We start from the raw sequence: 20,953 nt of genomic DNA, 5'->3' as shown, positions 1-20,953 counted from the left end.
GCCATGCTTTTTTTTACCACGCTTGAAAAGCGTGGCCATAGAGAGAAACAGGTATGCTTTTAAAGCGTGGTAACATAATTTTGTTATAGTGCCATTTTAAAAGCGTGGCCGTTTCTTGTAACTTTTTTGGCACACTTCAAAAGCATGGCGAAAAGGTTTTAAAAAAATTTAATTTTTTAAGTCTGAGAGTGACAATGCAATAAACAAACACTTATTCCCCATTCTCCTAACTCTAATTCACGCTGCAGCAGCGCCTCCCTCTCTCCCTCATTTTCTTCATTCGAGCACTCCTCTTCCATCCTTTTCATACAGACACGTAGGATGGCAGTAGCGATGGTGGTTCGTTGTCGCTCTCATGGCGCCTTCGCGAGTCCCAGTTACGGCGTCGTCTTGCTCTTCTCCCGCTTCTTCTTCTTCGCCGTTGCGTCTTCGTCTTCCCAAGCCGCCTATTCCAGCTTCGCTTTCCGGTGTTGTTGTCGTTTCAGCTTCCGCTACGTCACCAAATGGCACCGTTTTGAAAAGGAAGAGGCCTGCTAGGCTTGATATACTTGTTAGCTCCTTGGCCTTTGGCATTCTGCCAACACCCTCTGCTGCGGCACCGCGTGATGTTATGGAGGAAGAGCGTGATGTCTTCTTTGTTTATTGCAAGAAAGGCAGGAGGGAGCACATGCAAGATCGCTACTCTACTGCGATAACCTACGTGGACAACAAAAACTAGTAACAAAATTTTACTTTTTTTTTAATTTGTTTTCTGGAATGTTTAATTTGTTTGAACATAGATGAATTATTCTAATTTTGTGGATGGGTTTGGTCAATTATTTAGGGGTTTTATTTGTTAATGGGATTCATGAATTATAGGGAAGGACCATAATGAATGTAACCTTAAGTGGAATGGATTTGGAGAAAAATCTAATTAGCACAATTTGTTTGGATATGATGAATGCAGGCATTTTTTGGAATTTTCGATGGGCAAGGTGGTGCAAAGGCTACCAAATTTGTGCAAATAACTTAGAAAAGAATGTGTTAGATGAAGTGATTCTTAGCGAAAAAGATAGCATTGAGGAGGCTGTGAAGCGCGGTTATGTCAAGACTGATTCTGCTTTCTTGAAAAGTGATCTGATTATTTGTTTTTGAATTTGATTTTTGGTTTTGATTTTCGTGGTTCTTCATTTTTTTCTGATTTTTCTATTCTAAACTGTTTTTTGTTCTATTATGATATTTGGATTTAGGTTTTTCTCTCTTTAAACTTCTGAATATTTGGTTTTATTCTGCTGCAGTTTTGGTAGTGCTCCGCTGCTGCTAGGTGGTGCTGAACTGCTATTGCTTTGCTTGTCCTGTGGTGGTGCTGCTCCTCCTATTCTTTCCCTGCTCTTTTCTTCTCAGCACTGCTCATCTTCTTCTCAAGCCTTCTATAATTTATTGATATATTCTAGGCATGCTTTTTTAATAATGTATTGACTTGTATATTTAACCTCTCAAACCATAAGTTTCAATAATTTCAAAACAGAAGAAAATCTTAGCTATATATGTAAACTGAAATAAAATAATAAGGACCAAGTGAACTAAAAAATTACATGTATATATTCAAGTATGATTTGAGTTGGACTATTGTAATATCTATCAGGATTGGCCACAAGCACGATCAGTTTTTAAAATCTCTGTCCAAATATGGCCAGGAGAGAACTCAGGAAACTGAAGATGGTAAGTTTCTCTAACTATGTTCTTATGTTGTACATGAAACATGTGATAGATGCAAAATAAAGCTTGTAGTGAACAACTAAAGGGAATATCAAATTCCTATGGACATCATCTAAATGTCAAGCATCATTTCTGTACTCCCTGATCTTTTAGTTCCTCTTATTGGTAGTTTTTTGAATGGCTAAAAATGAAATAGTTAAGCTTCTTATCTTTTTTTCCCCTACTCTAGGAGTTTGTTTTAAACATGTCATAAATGTAGAATCATGTAATATTTGCTAAGGTGAAACTTTGAGCACTTTTGACCTGACTACTTTGAGCATTGACTTCTCAACTATTATGTAGAACTCTATTCTGTTTGAAACAAACAATTTATTATTTTTCTTTTTGTTCTGATTGCTAGGATTGTCGTATTAGGTGATAAGTAAGATACTGGAACCAGTTCAATTTTGTGTTGGCACTTCGTCTCTAGTAGTACCAGGGCCAGGTGCACTGATTTTAGACATCTTAGTTAGTAGTTGAGCTAATTTTTGTATGTGAAGTGCCTAACATCTTACTTAAATCAATGGAATATATTTTTGTTATATTTTCTCTAATGCAGCTGGATATAGAAGTCAGGGAGAAGTACAGGTCAATAATGCTCGGCCTAACATACTTCAGATGCAGCCCTTACCATATAACATTAGAAAAGGAGAACTTCTGTTATTTGAAATCATGAATTCCTTCTTGTTCTGTCTTTTTCTTTAAAGATGTATTGTTTCATCTTTATTACATTATTCTAACAAGAAAGCACATTCTTTTTTATGGATTGAGTTTTTGCAATGGAGTTTTAATTCTTTTATGTTCCTAGTAAAAAAAGATCTTAAAGTACTTGTTTCTTTCTAACTCCTTAATTGTTTTGTGGCCATTGTTATTGAACATATTGCAATCTGAACTGATGGCGCTAATGGTAAGAAGCTTATATGCCCACTACATATATATGATCTTTCTCTTGTATTTGGAAAAAGATTACTAATTATTGAAGCTTTGTGTTCATGGGAATTTCAGATGAGCAGAGATTTAGGTATATCTGCGTTTCTTGACGAGGACAACATATTCTGCTGGAAAGGGACAATAACAGGAAGTAAAGACATGTGTTTGAAGGAACTGAGTACAAGTTGTCACTTTCGTTTCCCAATGATTACCCTTTTAAGGCTCCAAAGGTCAAATTTGAAAACACCTGCTTCCATCCAAACGTAGATGTTCATGGTAATATATGCTTGGACATTCTTCAGGTAGTAATTATGTGAAGATTCCTGTCTTCTCTTATTTGATCAACACAAAATACAAAGCTTGGGTATAACAGAATAATTCTTTGTGTCCTCAGCCAACATCTGTGTCTTAACTAGTTTAGATTGTGTGTAGAAGATGTGTGTATAAACACAATATTGAATATATATTTTGTTGGAACAACATTAACATTTACTTTCTTGTGAAGGGCAGTTTTTGAAGCGGAAAGATTGTTCTTATATTCTGGACTGGATAGGGGATACCCAAAGGCGAAGTAAATGGAGCTTCTCTTTCGGGATTCGTCATCAATTAGCCACAAATTGGATAGTTTTAGTGATCTCCTAAGTTCTAATGATAAACTTATTTTGTCCTAATTCAATTATTAGTTGTTATAGAATTGTAATTTTTTAATTATAATTATAGCATATAAATAATTCATGTAAATCAATAAAAAATCAATTCTTTTATACCTTCTAATTTTCTCCTTTTTTTTAATTTGACAAAGGAATAGGCCACGCTTTAAAAGGGTGGCAAAAGGTTTTAGTTGGTGAGCTGTATGTGCTTTATCAGCACGCTTTTGAAACGTAGCCAAAACCAACCTAATCGGTACACTTCAAAAGCATGGCAATATGTACAATTTGTGGTACGCTTCTCAAGCATAGCTATAGGTTAATATCTATGGCCACGCTTTTTAAGCGTGGTAAGAGATGAAAGCATGCCAAAAAAAACGTGCCGATAAGTTCACAAAAGCGTGACGATAGAGCAACCGGCACACTAGCGGATGTAACTCTTTCAAAAACGTGCCGATAACTCAAAAAGCGTGACAAAAAACTATCAGCATATTTTTTGACACTTTTTGGCACGTTTTAAAAGCGTGACAAAAAATTTATTTTCTTGTAGTGTCCGTATTTTCACCGAAATTTTAATTTTATCTAAATTAATATTTCATTAGTATATTATTTATTTCTTCCTCTCTACGAATGTTTAGCAGACATAAACTTTATCGAGTTTGATTAAGAAATTTATCACAATATAAATGGGTCATAATCACAGTCAACATAGCTTTATTTCTATCTCCAAGTATCAAAATGTACATGTCATATATGCCACACCTCTAGTAATTCTAGCCATCAGATTCAGATAGATCTAGCCATCAGAGACTACACCCACATATATGTCTATCCTGACGAAATTTTGGAAATTGTCCCAACATGTCCCCGTCCATTATAAAATTTTGGAATTTGTCCCGACATGCATATCTATATCTTTCATGATTTAGAGAAAGGGTTAACTAAAGTCATTGGCAACCAATTTATGCATGTTGACTTGGAAATTTCTACGTGGAATGCAACTGATAATTATTACATACAAACCAAATTTATCTTTTACTTCAGAGTTATATTTATTTATACGAGGTTTCATTTTTTGTAAAATAAGAAATTAAGTAGAAGTTAAATGAGTCCTCATTCTTTTTATTTGTTTAGAATATTTTTAAAGACGCTTTGTGAAAGACATTTGGCGTTAAGTATAGAAAATCTTATTGAAAAATTTAAAGTTTATAATAATTTTACTATGCATTTATTAAAGATAAAACCTTAAAAAAATTGTACTCCAAGAAATTAATGCTATCATCGAATGCTTTGTTTTTTTTTTAATATAAACTATTGAACTCTGCCAAGTGCCAACTTGAACCGACGTACATGAGCTATAAAATAATTGAATGCTTTTGAAAAATCAACTCTTGACTAGTTAATATCTACTCTTTTCCTATACTTTATGTTTTTTTTTTATTTTTTTTTGAAGTTTAATTTGATGAAAATATCTACTCTTCTTTTCCGCGTAGTCGCGCTGGCTCAATTATGCATGCATGTCCCTACGTGGACCCTTTACCAATCCTTTCTGCCTCTCTTATTTCTTTCACATCAAAATCTTCAAAGTTTGGCATTTTACTCCCGAGTTCCGACCATTCAATTCTTAACTAATATATTGCCATTTTTTAATTTTTTTTTTATCATTTTTTGTGTGTTTGGATGCATTAAATGATAAAAAGGATTTTTAATTAAAAAAAAAACTTTTTTTAAAATTTAATGCGAACTACAATTTTTAAAAAATATTTTAACATAACAAATAAAAAAAATATTTTTATATTATTATAAAAAATATAATTAACAAACGAAAAGATATTTTTATATAAAATATTTAAATATCAAATTATAGTTTTTGAAAAAATTTTAAAAAAATTACCTAAAAAATAATTTTTGAAAGTCTATTCAATCTTTTTATAATATTATTTTTTTAAAAGTTTTTTTTTATATTTTTGGAGTTTAAGAAAAATTAAACTCTATACTTTTTGATATAAAAAGTTTGATATCATGTTATAATATTTTTTTAAGAAAAATTAAATCAACAAAAAAACACATAAATAATTTAAAAATATTTTTATACACTAAAATTAATTATTATATTTTTATATATAAAAATATATATAATTTAATTTTTTTAATATATATCTTATATTTTAATATATATTTTATATTCTAATATATATTCTATCTTAATAACTAATTTTAGTAGTTCATTTTAATATACACTCACTATAATTATAAATAATTCATATAAAATTTTATATATCTGACGCAAACAAACAAGCTCTTTATTACGTTCACATTAAAATTCTATAGTGATGAATAACTGATAGATATTCCATTTTTCTACCTTAAGTTATATCTTTGATTGTTTCTCATTTTATGATCTATCTTTTTAGATAGGACTCAATAATCAGCCTATGAAGATGATCATCACTTCTTCCTCTAAACTTTTCTTCTTTTCATCATTCCTTGCACTTTGCTTCATGCTATGTCCTACAGAAGCTGCTTCTCGGCTGCCAGACACAGAAGGTATGCCATATCCTATTATCCCAAATAAAGAAAGATCTTATTTTTTAAAAAAAAATTATCAGTAATTCTTATAACTTATATGAATATCAATTTTAATTTTTCATACTTTCAATTATGAAAAGAAACATGTATATAGCTTATTCTTAATTAGTTCAAAAAACGGTTGGATCCCTTAAGTAAGCGTAGTTTAAGAATATTTTTCGGTTTTTAGGTTTATTGTAAATTTGAAAGAAAACTAGGATATTATTTATTTATCTGATCTCTTCCGAGAATCAAGCATAAAAGAAAACTCTTAAAAAATATATTTGAATTTAGTGGAAGCTCTGAAGCAAATAAAAAAAACGCTCGGTTGGGACTTGAAGAACATAGATCCATGCAGTGGAGGGGGGATTATTTCAACCCCAATTCGCTCAACATCAGAAATAATTAATGTTTCATGTGATTGCTCCATTGCTAATGACAACTTCTGCCATATCATTACCATGTATGTATATTCTCTATCATTTCTAGTATTATACTTTTATATATGAACTGTTAGGGATATTATTATTTATATGTCTTTTTTTTATACGTTAAAATTTTTTTAAAAAAATAATTTTATGATATATATAAACAATACTATTTTTTACTTCATTAATTTTTTTATAATAATTTTTAAGTAAAGCTAATAGTTTAAAAAATTGTTAAATAATATATAATTAATCAAATATATATTAAATTATTTAATTATTTTCAATTAATAATTTTATATAAAGATAATTATATATAAATTTTTTTTAATAAAATTTTTTCTAAGGTAAAAATTATTCATTAATAGATAAATATAGTTGTCCATAAAGAACTAAAAAAGGAGAAGGGGATACTCCTAAAAATATCTCGACAGAGAGAGAAAATGAGATGATAAAAGAAAAAAAAAGATATAATAGTAAAAAAAGTTGGAAATTTAAAAAAAATACGATAAATAAAAATTATTATTAAATAAAATAAATAAATAATTATACAACTATACAACTTAAAAAATGCTACCTGTCGGTAGACGAGAAGCTCTCCAAACAAGAGATTTTATTTTTTAGGTAACAAGAGATCTTTCATTGAATAAAAAGTTTGGGATTTAGAAGATTATTCAAACTAAATGAGCCTTGAATGTACTTGAGCTCATACATTAAAATTCGGCCGTTCAATCGATAGTTAATATCTTTTATTTATTATTTATTATTTATTTTAATAATGGAATAATTAATTTTTTGAATAAAATTTGCAACGAATTTATAAGCTTTCAAAACAAAAATTATTAAATGAAATTATGTCGAAAAAGTTTTATAATCAAACTATAAGTCCTGGAAAAAAAAAAGTATAGCAAATAAATTTTAATATATATTTTTTTTGTTTGATATATTTTACGTTAATTGACGAAGAAAATTTTAGAATAACGAATTGAGTTATTTTTGTATGATCTTAAGATCATGTATTCAAGTTGTGAAATAAATAAATAATATAATTATCATATTAGACTATTTATATTACATATTTTGGGTGTGATCCTTTTTAGGACTATTAGGGTGTCCTTTATATTGATTCTCATTTCTAATGAAATAAAAGAGATATTTTAAAATAAAAAGATTGATAAAATGATAAATTGAGAAATTAATCATAATTGAATAACTTCTATCATATATGGGTCACATTATCTTAATTTAAGAGTAATAATTATACTTTTATTTTTTCATTTTACCAGTTTACTCACTTTAGAGTTTAGAGTAACTAAGAGAAATATTATATATGGTGTCATAAAACTATTTTTTTCACAATTTAAACTGATAATAAAAGATAAATCAATGATAATATTTTAAACATGTCCTCTTATACAAGAGCCTCTTTTTATATTTAGGTTAAATTTGCTTAGACTTTCTTTTTTTTAATTTGTCTTATATTAATTTTTTTTTTAGGATTCTACAAGAATTGAAATCTATATTTTTTTGTCATCTCTATTACAATATTACGAAAGATTAAATATTTTTTTTCGTCCCTAAAATTTTAGGTGAAAATCAAAATCAACCTTATCATATTTTTGTTTTTAGAATCATCTTTAATATTATAAATATAATTTTTAAACAAATTTACCCCTAATAAAAATAATAATTATAACTCTTTTGAAAAAATCCATCTCTTTCTAACGTCAATCATAACACTTTATCCATCAATCTGAATCTATTACAGCACCAGGCACCCCTTCATTCAAATAACAATAACAATGGAAAGAATAACACATAATGACAGAAGATATTTAAAGGATCATCAGAAGAAAAACTCAATTTTAAATTTGACTTATAAATTGATAGAGAATGGAGTATGGAAAAGAGAGAGAGAGAAAGCTTGGCACGATTTGAAAATCACAAACAATTAAGTGGCAGCGAATCAGTTTGACAAACCATGGAAGAACTTGGTGGCGTGGGATACCAGCGTCGTCTCAGACAGAGCTTGGTATCATCGCAACAACACGCACACGCGGTGGAACTCTAGTGGCAGCAGCAATGAACTAGCGGCAGTAGCGGCGGCAAACCAATGGCAACAATCTCTCTATCTCCCTTCCTTGTTGGGCCGAACGAAGAGCTCTCGACAACCGAGAAGAATTCGGGGAGAAATCAAGTGAGAGAATCTTAGAAGACACCACATCCAACTCAAAATCTTAAAGTGTCAAATTATTAAGTCTCTCATCTTATAAACTCCTCACTCTTCCTTATTTTCCTTGATGTGGGACTAATTTCGACACTCCTCATACTTGTAACACTAACATCCTTTCCTCTGGTGAACTAGCGGCAACAACAGCTCCCTAGCTCCCCGTCATGCCCTCTAATTTTGTTATTATTATTGTTGAAGGTAACGAGAATGAAAGAAATTTTGATGATGTTTAAAAAAATTACAACTACTCAAATAAAAATGGTAAAAATATTTTTTTATGAAGATGTTTTATTTAAAAGTGTAATTTATTTATTTAGCCATATTTTAAATAAAGACAACATTTTTATAAATATCAAAATTTAACTATCCAATCTATTATCTAAGAATTAAAATAAAATATTTATACATAAAGATAATATAAAGTTTTTATTGTAGCATCTACCTATAAAAAAATATGATGGAAGTGATATAGAAGATTAAAAAATTCAGAAGATATGATGGGAGTAATAAGAAAGATTGAGACTGCGTGTGTTGTTTTACGGTGATAAGGGTTTTTCTTATTTTATTTTTATCAAGAGTAATTTTGTCCAAAAAAATTGAATTGAGATAAAAAAGAATGATTTTAAAATGATTCTTGAGGATGAATTTGATAAGAAAAAATTTGAGGATGATTTTGATTTTTTTTTTCAAAATCTTAGGAACGAAAAAAATAGTTAATTCTATATATATATATATATATATATATTTTATAATTTCAAATTATTTCTTATTTTCCAATAATTTGTTGCCCAAAAATAAAATGATGAACAGAATTCTGAGTGCACAAGATCTTCAAGGAAAGCTCCCTCCAGAACTTGTCAAGCTGCCATACCTTCAAGAGATGTATGTAATAAATGTCTTCTTTGAAGTAAGAGACCATACTTATGTGGATCAATAATTAATAATCTTTCATGCATGCATTTACTCAAATGCTTCACTACCTACTATGATGCATTTTATTTTATTTTGTTTTGTCATTTTTAACAGTAACCTTACCCGCAATTACCTTAGCGGTACAATTCCTAGAGAATGGGGTACAATGAACCTTACCAAAATGTATGCTCTCTTCTCTCTATTAATAATTCCTTCTCTGCTTTTTTTAGCTTCATTCTGTTCTTCTCCTTACTAAATTAAATATCCATATAGATCTATAATTATGTTTTGTTCATCAAATTAAGTCAAAGTATTATGATATGATACGTATGATTATTCATTCACTCTATAGTGCACTTGTTGCAAACGGACTGAGTGGTGAAATCCCTAAGGAGCTAGCAAACATCACCACTCTCAAAACTTTGTAAGTGTTTGATTATCCATTTTTTAATAATTTCCGTCTTTTGTTTTAAAACGTTAGTGAAAATGTTCATTGTATATAGCTTAATCTAAAATTGCGTAGGTCCTTAGAGTTCAATAATTTCTATGGGAATCTTTCAGTTCTTGGATCTCTTCCACACCTTGAAATACTGTAAGTCTTTTACTATATAATGTTTTGTAATTTAATTTTAATTATTATCAGTATAAAATTTTAATATCATGAATCTATAATTTTACTTATTAAAATAATCTTCCATAAATATTAATATTCATTTATATATTAATGGCTCATATATAGATATATGTATATACATGGTATTTCTAAATGCGGTAATGTTAAGAAGATAAATAAAATAGACAGAACTTATCGTATTTAATATTTATTAATTTTTACAATAATTAATAAATATTAAATAAGACAAATTATAACTATTTTTAACTAATTCTTTTTTGTTATCAAATATTTTCTTTTTGAATGCTACAGGGATCTTACCTCTAATAATTTCACTGGAGAACTGCCTGAAACATTTTCAAATCTAATCACATTAAAGGAACTGTAAGCTTTCCTATATTTATTTTAATTTCTTTATCTTCAATGACTAATTATAATTATATATTAGTATTACAATATATAGGTTTTTTCCTCTGAATTAATATTATTTAATTTATTGTTATTGGCAGCCGTCTTGGTGATAATCAATTCTCAGGAAAAATACCTAATTTCATACAAAAATGGACAGGACTTGAAGATCTGTGAGATCCATTATTTGTTTTTCTAAGATTTAATTATATGTATATCTTAGTTATTTTGTCTATTCATACCTTTGCATATATATATAAAGTTTAATCATATTGTGACAGAGAAATACAGGGGAGTGGTTTTACTGGGCCAATTCCATCTGAAATTTCATATTTACTTAACTTAGAAAACTTGTAAGTATATATATCATATATGATATGATGGTTCCACACAGCATCAAAAGTTTTAAAATTAAAGTCGTTCCTTGTTTTATTATTAAAATTTTATTGTTATTCCTTGCCTCGAATATGAATAATGCAGGAGGATTAGTGACCTGAATGGACCTCAGTCTAAATTCCCACCTCTCGATAATATGACAAACTTGGGAGTATTGTGAGTTGAAATTAAAATAGTGTATTATTCTAACTTGGTTTTGATTGACAAAAATATTATGTGCAGAGTGATTAATTTTTTCTGATTGTTTTATTAATTTTTTCTTTCGTTAATTTTTTGTGTAACTCTTCTTCTTCTTTTTTTTTTGCCTTAGGATATTAAGGAGTTGCAACATTAATGACACAATCCCTAACTATCTTGGAAAATTTACAAATTTGAAAACATTGTAAGTGCTACATTACTGATATTCTTTTTGGACAGTTTTTGTTGCTCATATTAAGAATATAATTTTTAGATCATTTATAAGTATATGAGACGATCTTATTTTATTACTGATGAATTATTTTTAGAATTGAATAGAATTATTTTATTTTTATTTCAAATATAGTATCAGAATTTATCTAATTTAATATTATTGGACCACTTATTTATAATATTTATGCTCTAAAGAATATTTTTTGTCATAAAAAGAATATATTATAATTCTCATATTTTTTTAATGATATGATATCTAAATGATTTATAAGTATAAAAATATTTTTATCTCATAAACTAATTTTTGAAGCTGAATTAGATCTACTCCATCTAAATTCTAATAATAAGGATATTGTTAATTTTAACCTTTCTTTTTTTTTGGCTTACCATTATTAATTGTTTTATGATCCTTTGTCTTTATCTTGCAGAGACCTCAGCTATAACAAATTAGGAGGAGAAATTCCAAAGCCTCTTACATCGCTATCAAGTATAAAGTACATGTAAGAAAAGTAGTTGATATTACATATGTATTCCATGTAATTCATAAGAAAGCAAATTAAACATAAAGAAATTTTGTTTTACATATTGTAGAGAATATTTTCTTATCTGCACATATAAAGAGATAAGAAAATATTTTCTACATATGAACAGAAATAGTCAATTTGAAAATTTGAGTTGCGTTATCATATAGTGTAGCCAATTAGAAATACTGCATCTACTGATGATAGTTTTTTTTTTTTTTCTAAAAAGAAAATACTATATATGCTGCCTATGCGTTCTTGGGTATGGAAAAAAATATATATATAATAAATAATATAAATTTAATTTTTATGTACGTATCGAATTTTACACATACAATTAATGGTGTATTATTACACCAACAAAAATAATTAGTTTAATTTTATTATTTAAAAAATTATTTAAATATATAAATCTGTTTGAATGATTATATAAAATTTTTTAGTATGTTAATCAATCGAAACTAATTTTATAATGTGTGTGTAGGTTCAACAATGACTCATACATTTATCCAATCATACATGCACTGAATTAGGCTTTTGAATTTTGATATTGTTGTGTTTTTTTTTTTTTTTTGTTTCTTCATTTAGATATTTAACTGGAAACATTCTCACCGGACAAGTGCCCGCCGATTGGACTGCATCCGTGTGAGTTCTTATATAAATTGCTCCTATGCTTAATTAATTAGTCCAATCTGTTAATTAGTTCTATCTCTGTTATTTTCAAATATTTTGAATATTCTTTTTTTGAAATAAAAAATATACTGAAAATACTTTTTTTTCCCTTTTCTCCTTTTATTTTTTTTCCCTTTTATTACACAAAACGTGTGCACAGAGATCTTTCATATAACAACTTCAGCAACTCCCCACAAACAGTGACATGTCAAACGTCAAACATGTAAGAAATATTGTTTTTTTTTTCTTTTTTTTTCACCTTCTTTTATATATATATTTCATGAAATTATCTTAATTAGCCTTAATTAACATATTTCTTATTTACCGTAGGAACTTGTTTGCGAGTTTTGCAAAAGGCAACAACACGTAATTGTTATCTTTACTCTCTTTAATTTCCTTTACCTATTTGTGAAACTTATGGACGAATAAAAATATTATGTGTATATAAAAAAATTAGTTATTAAATTATTTATTATAAATTTGTGTATAATATATTTAATTTATTTTTAATTTATATTTTATATTCTATTATGTGTTTTATATAAATGATTGATTTAATGGCTAATTTTTTATATACACTGTTAAAATTATATTACAACTAATTTTTTTTCCCACTGTTTTTGTTTAGAGGACCTCTTTCTTGTGGGCAAAGCAAAGAAAAATGCCCAAAATGTAAGTTGATGTGATTTATTTGTTTGTTTATTTATTTATTGTGTACTTGACTATTAACGGTATAGATGGCTGTTAATGTAATTAAATTTGAGAATTTAGAGGATAAATTACTAGAATAGGATTGATAGTTTATGTTACTAGTAAAAAATATAAAAAAACACGAAAAATAAATAATTTTTTAAAATTTAAAAACATAATAAAAAAATCAAATATTAAATATATTTTTAAAAATAATTTTAAATATTAATTTTTTTTATGTAGATTACAAGTATTACTAAAAAAAATAAAATATTTTTATTTTTAAAATTTGATATTTATATTAAGTAAAATTATTTTATCTTATTTTTTGTGAATGACCAAAATTTTAAAAAATAAAAAAAATTATAGACCAAATTTTGTTCTTCTTTTTTGGTTAATTTTTAAATAGTTATTCAAATATTTTTATAAAATATTATATCAAATAGACAAGTGGTTTGTCATTGATAAAAATATGATGTTTTATTATTTTTATCATATTTTTAAATCATTTCAAAGTTTTATTGATCATTTTTATCTTTTAAAATTATTTTTGTCAGTGACATAAATTTTAGTAACTGTTTAAGTAAATTTAAATTGTGAATTATAGGTAAAAAATAATATATTATATGAGTTAAATAAGTTTATTTTAGACTTTTAATTTGTTTCTCATTTGGCAGACTATTATTCCTTCCATATAAATTGTGGTGGAGATAGTAATGTACAGAAAGGAAGGATAATATATGAGAGGGATTCATATGAGGGAGTAGCATTTAAGAAAAGTACAGTTGAATCAAATTGGGCAATTAGTACAACTGGTGGTGATTTCATGGATAATGTTCATCCGTACGACCTTATCCTAGAAAATGAAACCAAACTTGACATAGTTGATGATGCTGATCTTTATACAAAGGCACGTGGTTCTCCCATTTCTTTGACTTACTATGGCTTTTGCCTGGCAAATGGAAACTACACCGTCAATCTCCACTTTGCAGAGATCGTTTTTATCAATGGCACCACATATAAGAGCCTAGGAAGGCGTATATTTGATGTATACATTCAGGTATTTATTTGATTATAAAGTTTGTGAATCAAAATAATTAAGCCATGGTTAGTCAAAATTTTTTTTAATTTAATTTTATTTATATAATTTTTTATATTTTGATTTTTTTATTTTACTCTCTTATTACTTAACTTATCACATTATATTTTTAACTATTAAAATATAACATATTATATATTAATGAGATTTTTTATAATTTAATTTTTATATATATTATTGCATTAAAAATTAATCATAATAATATACTTTGAATATCATTAATGTTAATTAATTTTTTTTCACTGTACCTATGTAATATTGTAGAGGCTAGAATAATTTAAATTTTAATTGTCATTATTTTTAATTAATTTTTTATAATCACTAATCTATTGTCTCACTTACGTAATATTTTCTTTATATTTTTCAAAGTGGAATAATAATTTATTCTTATTTTTTAACACAAATATTTATCAAATTTTATCATAATTTTAAACACATAATATTTATAATTAATAAATTGGTGTTAATTTATTGTTTATTATTTATTATGTTATTTTGTAGGTTAAAAATAATTTTGAAGGTTTTTAATAAATAGAGACTAATCAAATATAAGATGTTTTATTTTTTATAAAATATATTAAGGTTATTTGAGATTTTTTTAGGATTAAAAATATCAAAATTTAAAATTTTTATTTAGGAAAAAATTTATAGAATTATAAATGTAATAATAATGAAAGAGTAATTTTTAAGATTTAATTCATATTAAATTTAAAATTAACTTTTAGTGTAATTAGATGAGGAAAGATAATTACAGACAAAAATTATTCACATTCTTTTATAAGTACAAATATTATTAATTATATATATTTTTTATTGTCCATAATATTTTGGCTACTTAATATTACTCTTTTTATTCAACTAATTGATTCTTAATATTGAGATTTTGATGATATTAAACAAAGGCTATGTTAGCTATCTGAGTTGTATGTGTTTGATAAGTATATTTAAGGATAAAATTATAAAGTTAAGATAAAAAATATATTTCTATTTCTCTTCATGTTTTTTTTTTAAATCTATCTTCTAATATAACTCTTTGATGACACAAGTAGTATAAGTTAGTTACTCCTAGATGCCAGCTCAGCAGTTAGTTGAGTTAGTTAGAAAAGGAGCTAGGAGAACAGCTACTATTATATAAGAGAGTTTGTGTATGTGTAATAATAAGCCATGAGAAAGTGACTCATCTTTTAAGCTCTAATAACTCTACCTCAAGAATTCCAAGCTCTGCTTCATTTTCATCTTAATAGTTAAGATTCATTCATCCTATATGTATCTGTTTGATTCTTTCTATGCATTTTCATTTCTTCGTTGACAAGGAACAATGATTTTAACAATTATCAATATAAAAAAATAGTGTCAAAGATATAATTACTTATGTATTTTTATTAATTTAAATTTTTAATAGAAATAATATCATAACATAACATCAAAATTTTTATAATTAAAAAATCAAAAATTTTGTTTTGGTCCTCAATCAACACAAGAAAAATAAAAAAAGGGCTTATGCAAAACTTTAAACAAATCTAAAAAAAAAATTATTTAAAAAAATATATTTATTTATGTGTTTTTTTTTATTAACTTAAATCTTTGGTTGAAGTAGTATCATAACAGACAAGTTCCTTTGTTTTTTCAAATCATAATATAAAGAATATTTGATAACATGTAGAATCAGTTGCTACAAATATGTTAACATACAGAAGATCTGTATTTAGCTATAGATAAAATAAATGGTAATTTAATTTTTACTCTAAATTCGAAATTAATTTCAGGGAGAGCGTGTTCTAAAGGATTTCAATATTGCAAAAGAAGCAAAAGGAATCGGAAAGGCAAATATTCAAAATTTGAGTGCTTACGTGAGCAACAATGAGTTAGAGATCCGGTTATATTGGGCAGGGAAAGGTACTACTGGTGTTCCATATAGATCACAATATGGCCCTCTTATATCAGCAATTTCTGTCACTTCTGGTAAATTTATCTTCTCTTTTAGATTTAGCTGTATGGCAGTTTAACAATTCTCTTAAGATTCTTTTTCAATGCACTTTTTAATTTAGATATAGAAATAGAAATGGTGTAGAGGGTATTTATAAAGTATATAGGTGCTTTATGTAGTTATAGTGTGTCAGAAGTAAAAATCGAATGTCTAATTTTTAAAAGGTATAAAAATCAGATCGTTCGATTTTTGAGTTGAATCCGTTGATTTGTGCACTCTAAATTTTTTTAATTTTTTAAATACAAAAGAAGATCCGATTTATGTACTTTCTATAATTTTAAAAAATACAAAAAATTATAATATTAAAATATATTAGTTATCTTACTTTTATATCTAAATCTTTTAGCCGTTCTTCAACATATATTTATTTATTTATGTCTTGGAATAATTTTCAAACTGAGCTTATGGAAAAAAAATATCCTTATCTATTATTTTTGTCTCTATATTTTTAATAATTAGCAAAAACCATTTAAAAGTTGTATTTTATCAAGCCAGAAGTGTTTTTTTTTTATTTATTCTTGTGTTTTTGTCACTTTTTTGTAAAATAAAACTTTATGTATATCCTTTGCTAGAATTAAAAAAACAATAAAGTTAAAATATTTATAAAATAATAAAATAAGAAGTTAACCATTATATATTAACTCTGTAATTTCTATTATACGTTTGACTCTTACAATTTTGATTTAGAGCGATTAAATTCTCATTTTATCGTTTTATTAATTGTTGTAATTTAGAAGAGTTTGATTGATTCATCTTTTAATATATCTATAAAACATGATTATCCTATCTCACTATTATTAATAACCACCCAGACTCAACACCTAAGCACAATCACATATCTACAAGGCTAATGGCTGGAATTGTTGCTCCAACAGTCATAGTTATCATCCTAATTATTTGTCTACTTTGGTGGAAAGGTTGTCTAAGAAAGAAAACATCATTAGAAAAAGGTAAACCCACGAACCAATTATATTACTATTGTTAACTTGTTAATTGTAATCATTATTGTTAATCTTAGCTTACTAAAACGTTCAAGAATTGCCATTCACAAAATTGAATTTGGCTCTTCTGTCTTTTCTTTCTTAATCTACCAAAACGAAAAGGATCTTTTTTTTGTCATATATATATATATATATATATATATATATATTTGACACACCTTTAATTTTATAATATTTATCTCAAAATAAAACATATACCTATTTATAAAAAAAAAAAAACAGAAAATATTTTGTTAATGGTAGAAAATTATATAGTTAATTAGGTTGATTTTCTTTTACTCAAAAGAATACATTTTATTATAATTAATATTACACATTTTTTCAAAAATTACATAATTTTTTTAAATAATTGCTAGGAATAATTCTATAGTAATTAGGATGCCAAAACATTAAAATGGCTTTCATATTTTTTTCAAAGGTAAACCCGCCACAAACTCATCATCCTTTTAATTATTACCGTCGGATATTTTCATTAGTAATTAGTGGCAAATTCAGTAGATCTGACAATAATCAATTACATATTTTTTATACTAGTGTATTACAAAGTTCAAGCGAATTTTATATGGACCACTAATAATAATTAATCATGTTATATGTATACTAAAATCAACTATTAAAATTAAATATTAGTATAAAATACATATTAAAAATAAGTTAAATAATAGATATATTTATACATAAATATATGACAGTTATATTTTTAGTAGTTGATTTTAGTGTATAAATAATATTTTTAAATAATAATAACAACAAAAAACAGAAATTGTAAAGAGTTTGCTATAACAAACCTAATAATTTGATATACAATTGTAACTAACTAAGCTTGTTAACCAATCAAACTAGACGAGTAATCATTCAACAATCTTGCAAATAATGTTCGAATAAAGTTATGGCTTATGTGTATAATATAGCTCTAATTAATTAAAACAGCACACCCTTTATTTTGGTAATAGAGTAGAGTTATTTTATCTAAACCTTTTAATGTTATTTAAATCTTCCCATACAATACATCTCACTTTGTTAATTGCTTCTTAAGCAGAGCTAAGAAATTTAGATTTACAAACTGGTCTATTTTCCTTGCATCAAATTAAGGCAGCAACAAACAACTTTAATATCTCCAATAAAATTGGTGAAGGAGGCTTTGGCCCTGTTTATAAGGTATTCTCTCTTACTATCCATTATATATCATCGTTGATTATTATGTTAAAAACATTGCACATGTTTAAAAACTACATTTAAAAATTTAATGTAGGGTATTTTACCAAATGGCACTATAATAGCAGTCAAACAACTTTCATCTAAATCAAAGCAAGGAAACCGTGAGTTCATCAATGAGATAGCAATGATCTCAGCATTACAACACCCTTGTCTTGTTAAACTTTATGGATGCTGTGTTGAGGGAGATCAATTATTGTTGATATATGAATATATGGAAAACAATAGCCTTGCATATGCATTATTCGGTAAATGATTCCCTAATTATATGCTTTTTTATTTTTTATTTCTATTTTTCTTAAATGAACAACATATATGCTTATTTTTGTATTTTTTTTGTTCATTTACAAAGGGAACAAAGAGAATCAATTAAAATTGAATTGGCCAACGAGACAGAAGATTTGTGTTGGTATTGCTAGAGGTTTGGCTTTTCTCCATGAGGAATCAAGATTGAAAATTGTTCATAGGGATATTAAGGCAACTAATGTGTTGCTCGACAAAAATTTAAATCCAAAAATATCTGATTTTGGTTTAGCCAAACTCCATGAAGAGGATGCTACTCACATTAGTACTCGAATAGCTGGGACATAGTGAGTTGCAATTTCTTACTCTCTTCTTTGAATGCATAAAAAATATTTGGTATCAAAATAAAATGTAGAGTAACAAAGTAATGTTTTTGTTTACCCGCTAAGAAATATATATGTTGACATCTAATTCTCATAAGGTATATTTTAATTTTGCAGTGGATACATGGCACCTGAATATGCAATGAATGGTTATTTGACTGACAAAGCAGATGTTTATAGTTTTGGAATTGTTGTCTTGGAACTTGTTAGTGGAAAGGCTAATACCATTCATCGATCAAAGGAGGAAGTGTTATATCTTCTTGATTGGGTATGTAAATTGGTGAAAACTCAGGTAAAGTCGATTTCACGTGAAATTGATATCTCAGAGTTGTTAGATGAAAATTTAGTCAAATCAGTTAAATCATCTAACAGCTTTTAAATATCAACTTCACGTGAAGTCGACTGCACATGAGTTTCCACCATGTAAATTACAATATAGTTCTCCATTCTTTACTCTTTTTTTTTTTGCGGTACACGAAAAAATAATTATACATGAAATAAATTATATATATAAAAAGATAAAATTTCAATGATTATTGTTCTTGTGACAGGCACATTTGTTGAAAGAGAAAGGCATGCTCATGGAGCTAGTTGATCGAAGGTTAGGTTCAGATTTTAATGAAGAGGAAGTAATGGTGATGATCCAAGTAGCTCTGTTATGCACCAATGCGACTGCAAATCTTAGGCCTTCCATGTCTTCAGTTCTAAGCATGCTTGAAGGCAAAACCATTGTTCCAGAATTCGTTTCAGATCAAAGTGAATTAATGGATGAGATGAAGTTAGAGGCAATGCGACAATATTACTATCAAAAGGAAGAAAATAAAATAAATGAGGCCAACAATAATGTGTCACATAATGTTGTTGAAGAACAATGGATTGCTTCATCTTCGTCTGACCTCTATCCTATGCACATTGATTCTTCATCATATTATTGGGAGCAAAGAAACTAGTTAATAGAGTGTGTGTAACTTCCATTACTATTCCGTAGAGATTTTACCAAACGAACTTAACCTTATACAAGACAATTTATGGTGCTTTTCACACCCAAAAAAAAGATAGTAACATGTATTATGTTAATTAGTTTAATTAATTTTGTCAATTATTTAATGATTTTTAATTATCGTTTTCACATAAAGATAGATTGACAACTTCATTAAATAGTCTACAATTTTATTGCGAGGACAAAGACTTTTTTTTTTTAATTTTTGGTTTGGGACAAAAACTAATTGTCTGTAAAGTACCCATCTCAACTATCAAATAAGTTTGTATCCTCAATTCCTCACTGTTTTTATATTTGTGTTTTAAAAACAATTTTTAAATATTATCCACTATAATAAAATAGTTTTATAATTGTGGTGAAAGATTTTAGCGATGATTTTAGGCAATTGTTGATAAAAATATCTGTTAATTTATAAAAGACAACTAATACATATCTATTTGCTTGACAAATGTATAGCTAGAGTCATTGACAACTGGCAAAATGAAAAGAAAAGTATATATTAAATTACAGCTGCTTATATACAATAAAAAAAGTACGATAAAAAGGTAAATTCACTACACCTACATCTATACTTTAAAAACATGAAAAATGGTTGTAGTGTGTTTGTTTAAAAGGTAGTTCCGCCATTGAAAGATTTTGTTATTCTCCAAGGAACATTTTCCTTCATAAGCCTTGAATCTTTTATCCTGTACAACTTGAAACATCATGACAGAAAGCCTTGATTTTTTTAACTGATGTGAACGCCAGAAAACTGGATGGAATTTCAAAATTTATATTGTTAGGATACAAGAAGTTCCAAGTAAATATAATGAGAATGAGATTGGTTCAATTGAAATGATTCTTTAAGATTGTAAGGTAACAA

The 20,953-nt window shown here is 26.9% G+C and overlaps 1 protein-coding gene and 1 long non-coding RNA gene across 9 annotated transcripts; both read left to right on the top strand.

Moving 5' to 3' along the window:
• Positions 1-222: 222 nt before the first annotated feature.
• On the top strand, positions 223-3,433 carry LOC130940675 (uncharacterized). 5 transcript variants are annotated; one of them, XR_009070362.1, is made up of 6 exons: positions 223-717; positions 947-1,111; positions 1,278-1,451; positions 1,625-1,701; positions 2,099-2,969; positions 3,178-3,433. It is a non-coding gene; the product is annotated as an uncharacterized LOC130940675 (long non-coding RNA). The 5 variants fall into 5 exon arrangements; XR_009070361.1 differs by having other exon boundaries at positions 1,278-1,701; positions 2,099-2,182; positions 2,297-2,969; XR_009070359.1 differs by having other exon boundaries at positions 1,278-1,701; positions 2,099-2,644; positions 2,743-2,969.
• Positions 3,434-5,636: 2,203 nt separating this feature from the next.
• Positions 5,637-20,310, top strand: LOC130942241 (probable leucine-rich repeat receptor-like serine/threonine-protein kinase At3g14840). 4 transcript variants are annotated; one of them, XM_057870956.1, is made up of 24 exons: positions 5,637-5,861; positions 6,177-6,345; positions 9,351-9,422; positions 9,567-9,635; positions 9,805-9,876; positions 9,976-10,044; positions 10,378-10,449; positions 10,575-10,646; positions 10,755-10,826; positions 10,954-11,025; positions 11,180-11,251; positions 11,709-11,780; positions 12,390-12,446; positions 12,634-12,696; positions 12,804-12,839; positions 13,102-13,145; positions 13,841-14,223; positions 16,029-16,158; positions 17,062-17,199; positions 18,290-18,408; positions 18,503-18,713; positions 18,818-19,055; positions 19,209-19,359; positions 19,643-20,310. In XM_057870956.1, exons 1-24 carry the CDS (start codon positions 5,750-5,752, stop codon positions 20,039-20,041), a joined length of 2,964 nt encoding a protein of 987 aa, XP_057726939.1. In that variant the 5' UTR covers positions 5,637-5,749; the 3' UTR covers positions 20,042-20,310. The 4 variants fall into 4 exon arrangements, with proteins under 4 accessions (XP_057726939.1, XP_057726938.1, XP_057726940.1 ...); XM_057870955.1 differs by having other exon boundaries at positions 16,029-16,224; positions 19,643-20,309; XM_057870957.1 differs by lacking the exon at positions 6,177-6,345 and having other exon boundaries at positions 5,734-5,861; positions 16,029-16,224; positions 19,643-20,308.
• The last annotated feature ends 643 nt before the right edge of the window (positions 20,311-20,953 follow it).

The sequence above is a fragment of the Arachis stenosperma genome, chromosome 7 (genome assembly GCF_014773155.1).
Source record: "Arachis stenosperma cultivar V10309 chromosome 7, arast.V10309.gnm1.PFL2, whole genome shotgun sequence".
In the NCBI taxonomy this organism is placed as follows: domain Eukaryota; kingdom Viridiplantae; phylum Streptophyta; class Magnoliopsida; order Fabales; family Fabaceae; genus Arachis; species Arachis stenosperma.
Note: the sequence above shows the minus strand (reverse complement) of the source record. Positions and strands in the feature narration are given on the sequence as shown.

Excerpts from the sequence above, each read along its gene's own strand:
- LOC130942241 (XM_057870955.1), top strand. The coding sequence starts at position 5,750 with ATGAAGATGATCATCACTTCTTCCTCTAAACTTTTCTTCTTTTCATCA. Across the intron at positions 17,200-18,289 it reads GAAAACATCATTAGAAAAAG|AGCTAAGAAATTTAGATTTA; the intron begins GTAAACCCACGA and ends CTTCTTAAGCAG. Across the intron at positions 19,360-19,642 it reads TGTTATATCTTCTTGATTGG|GCACATTTGTTGAAAGAGAA; the intron begins GTATGTAAATTG and ends TTCTTGTGACAG.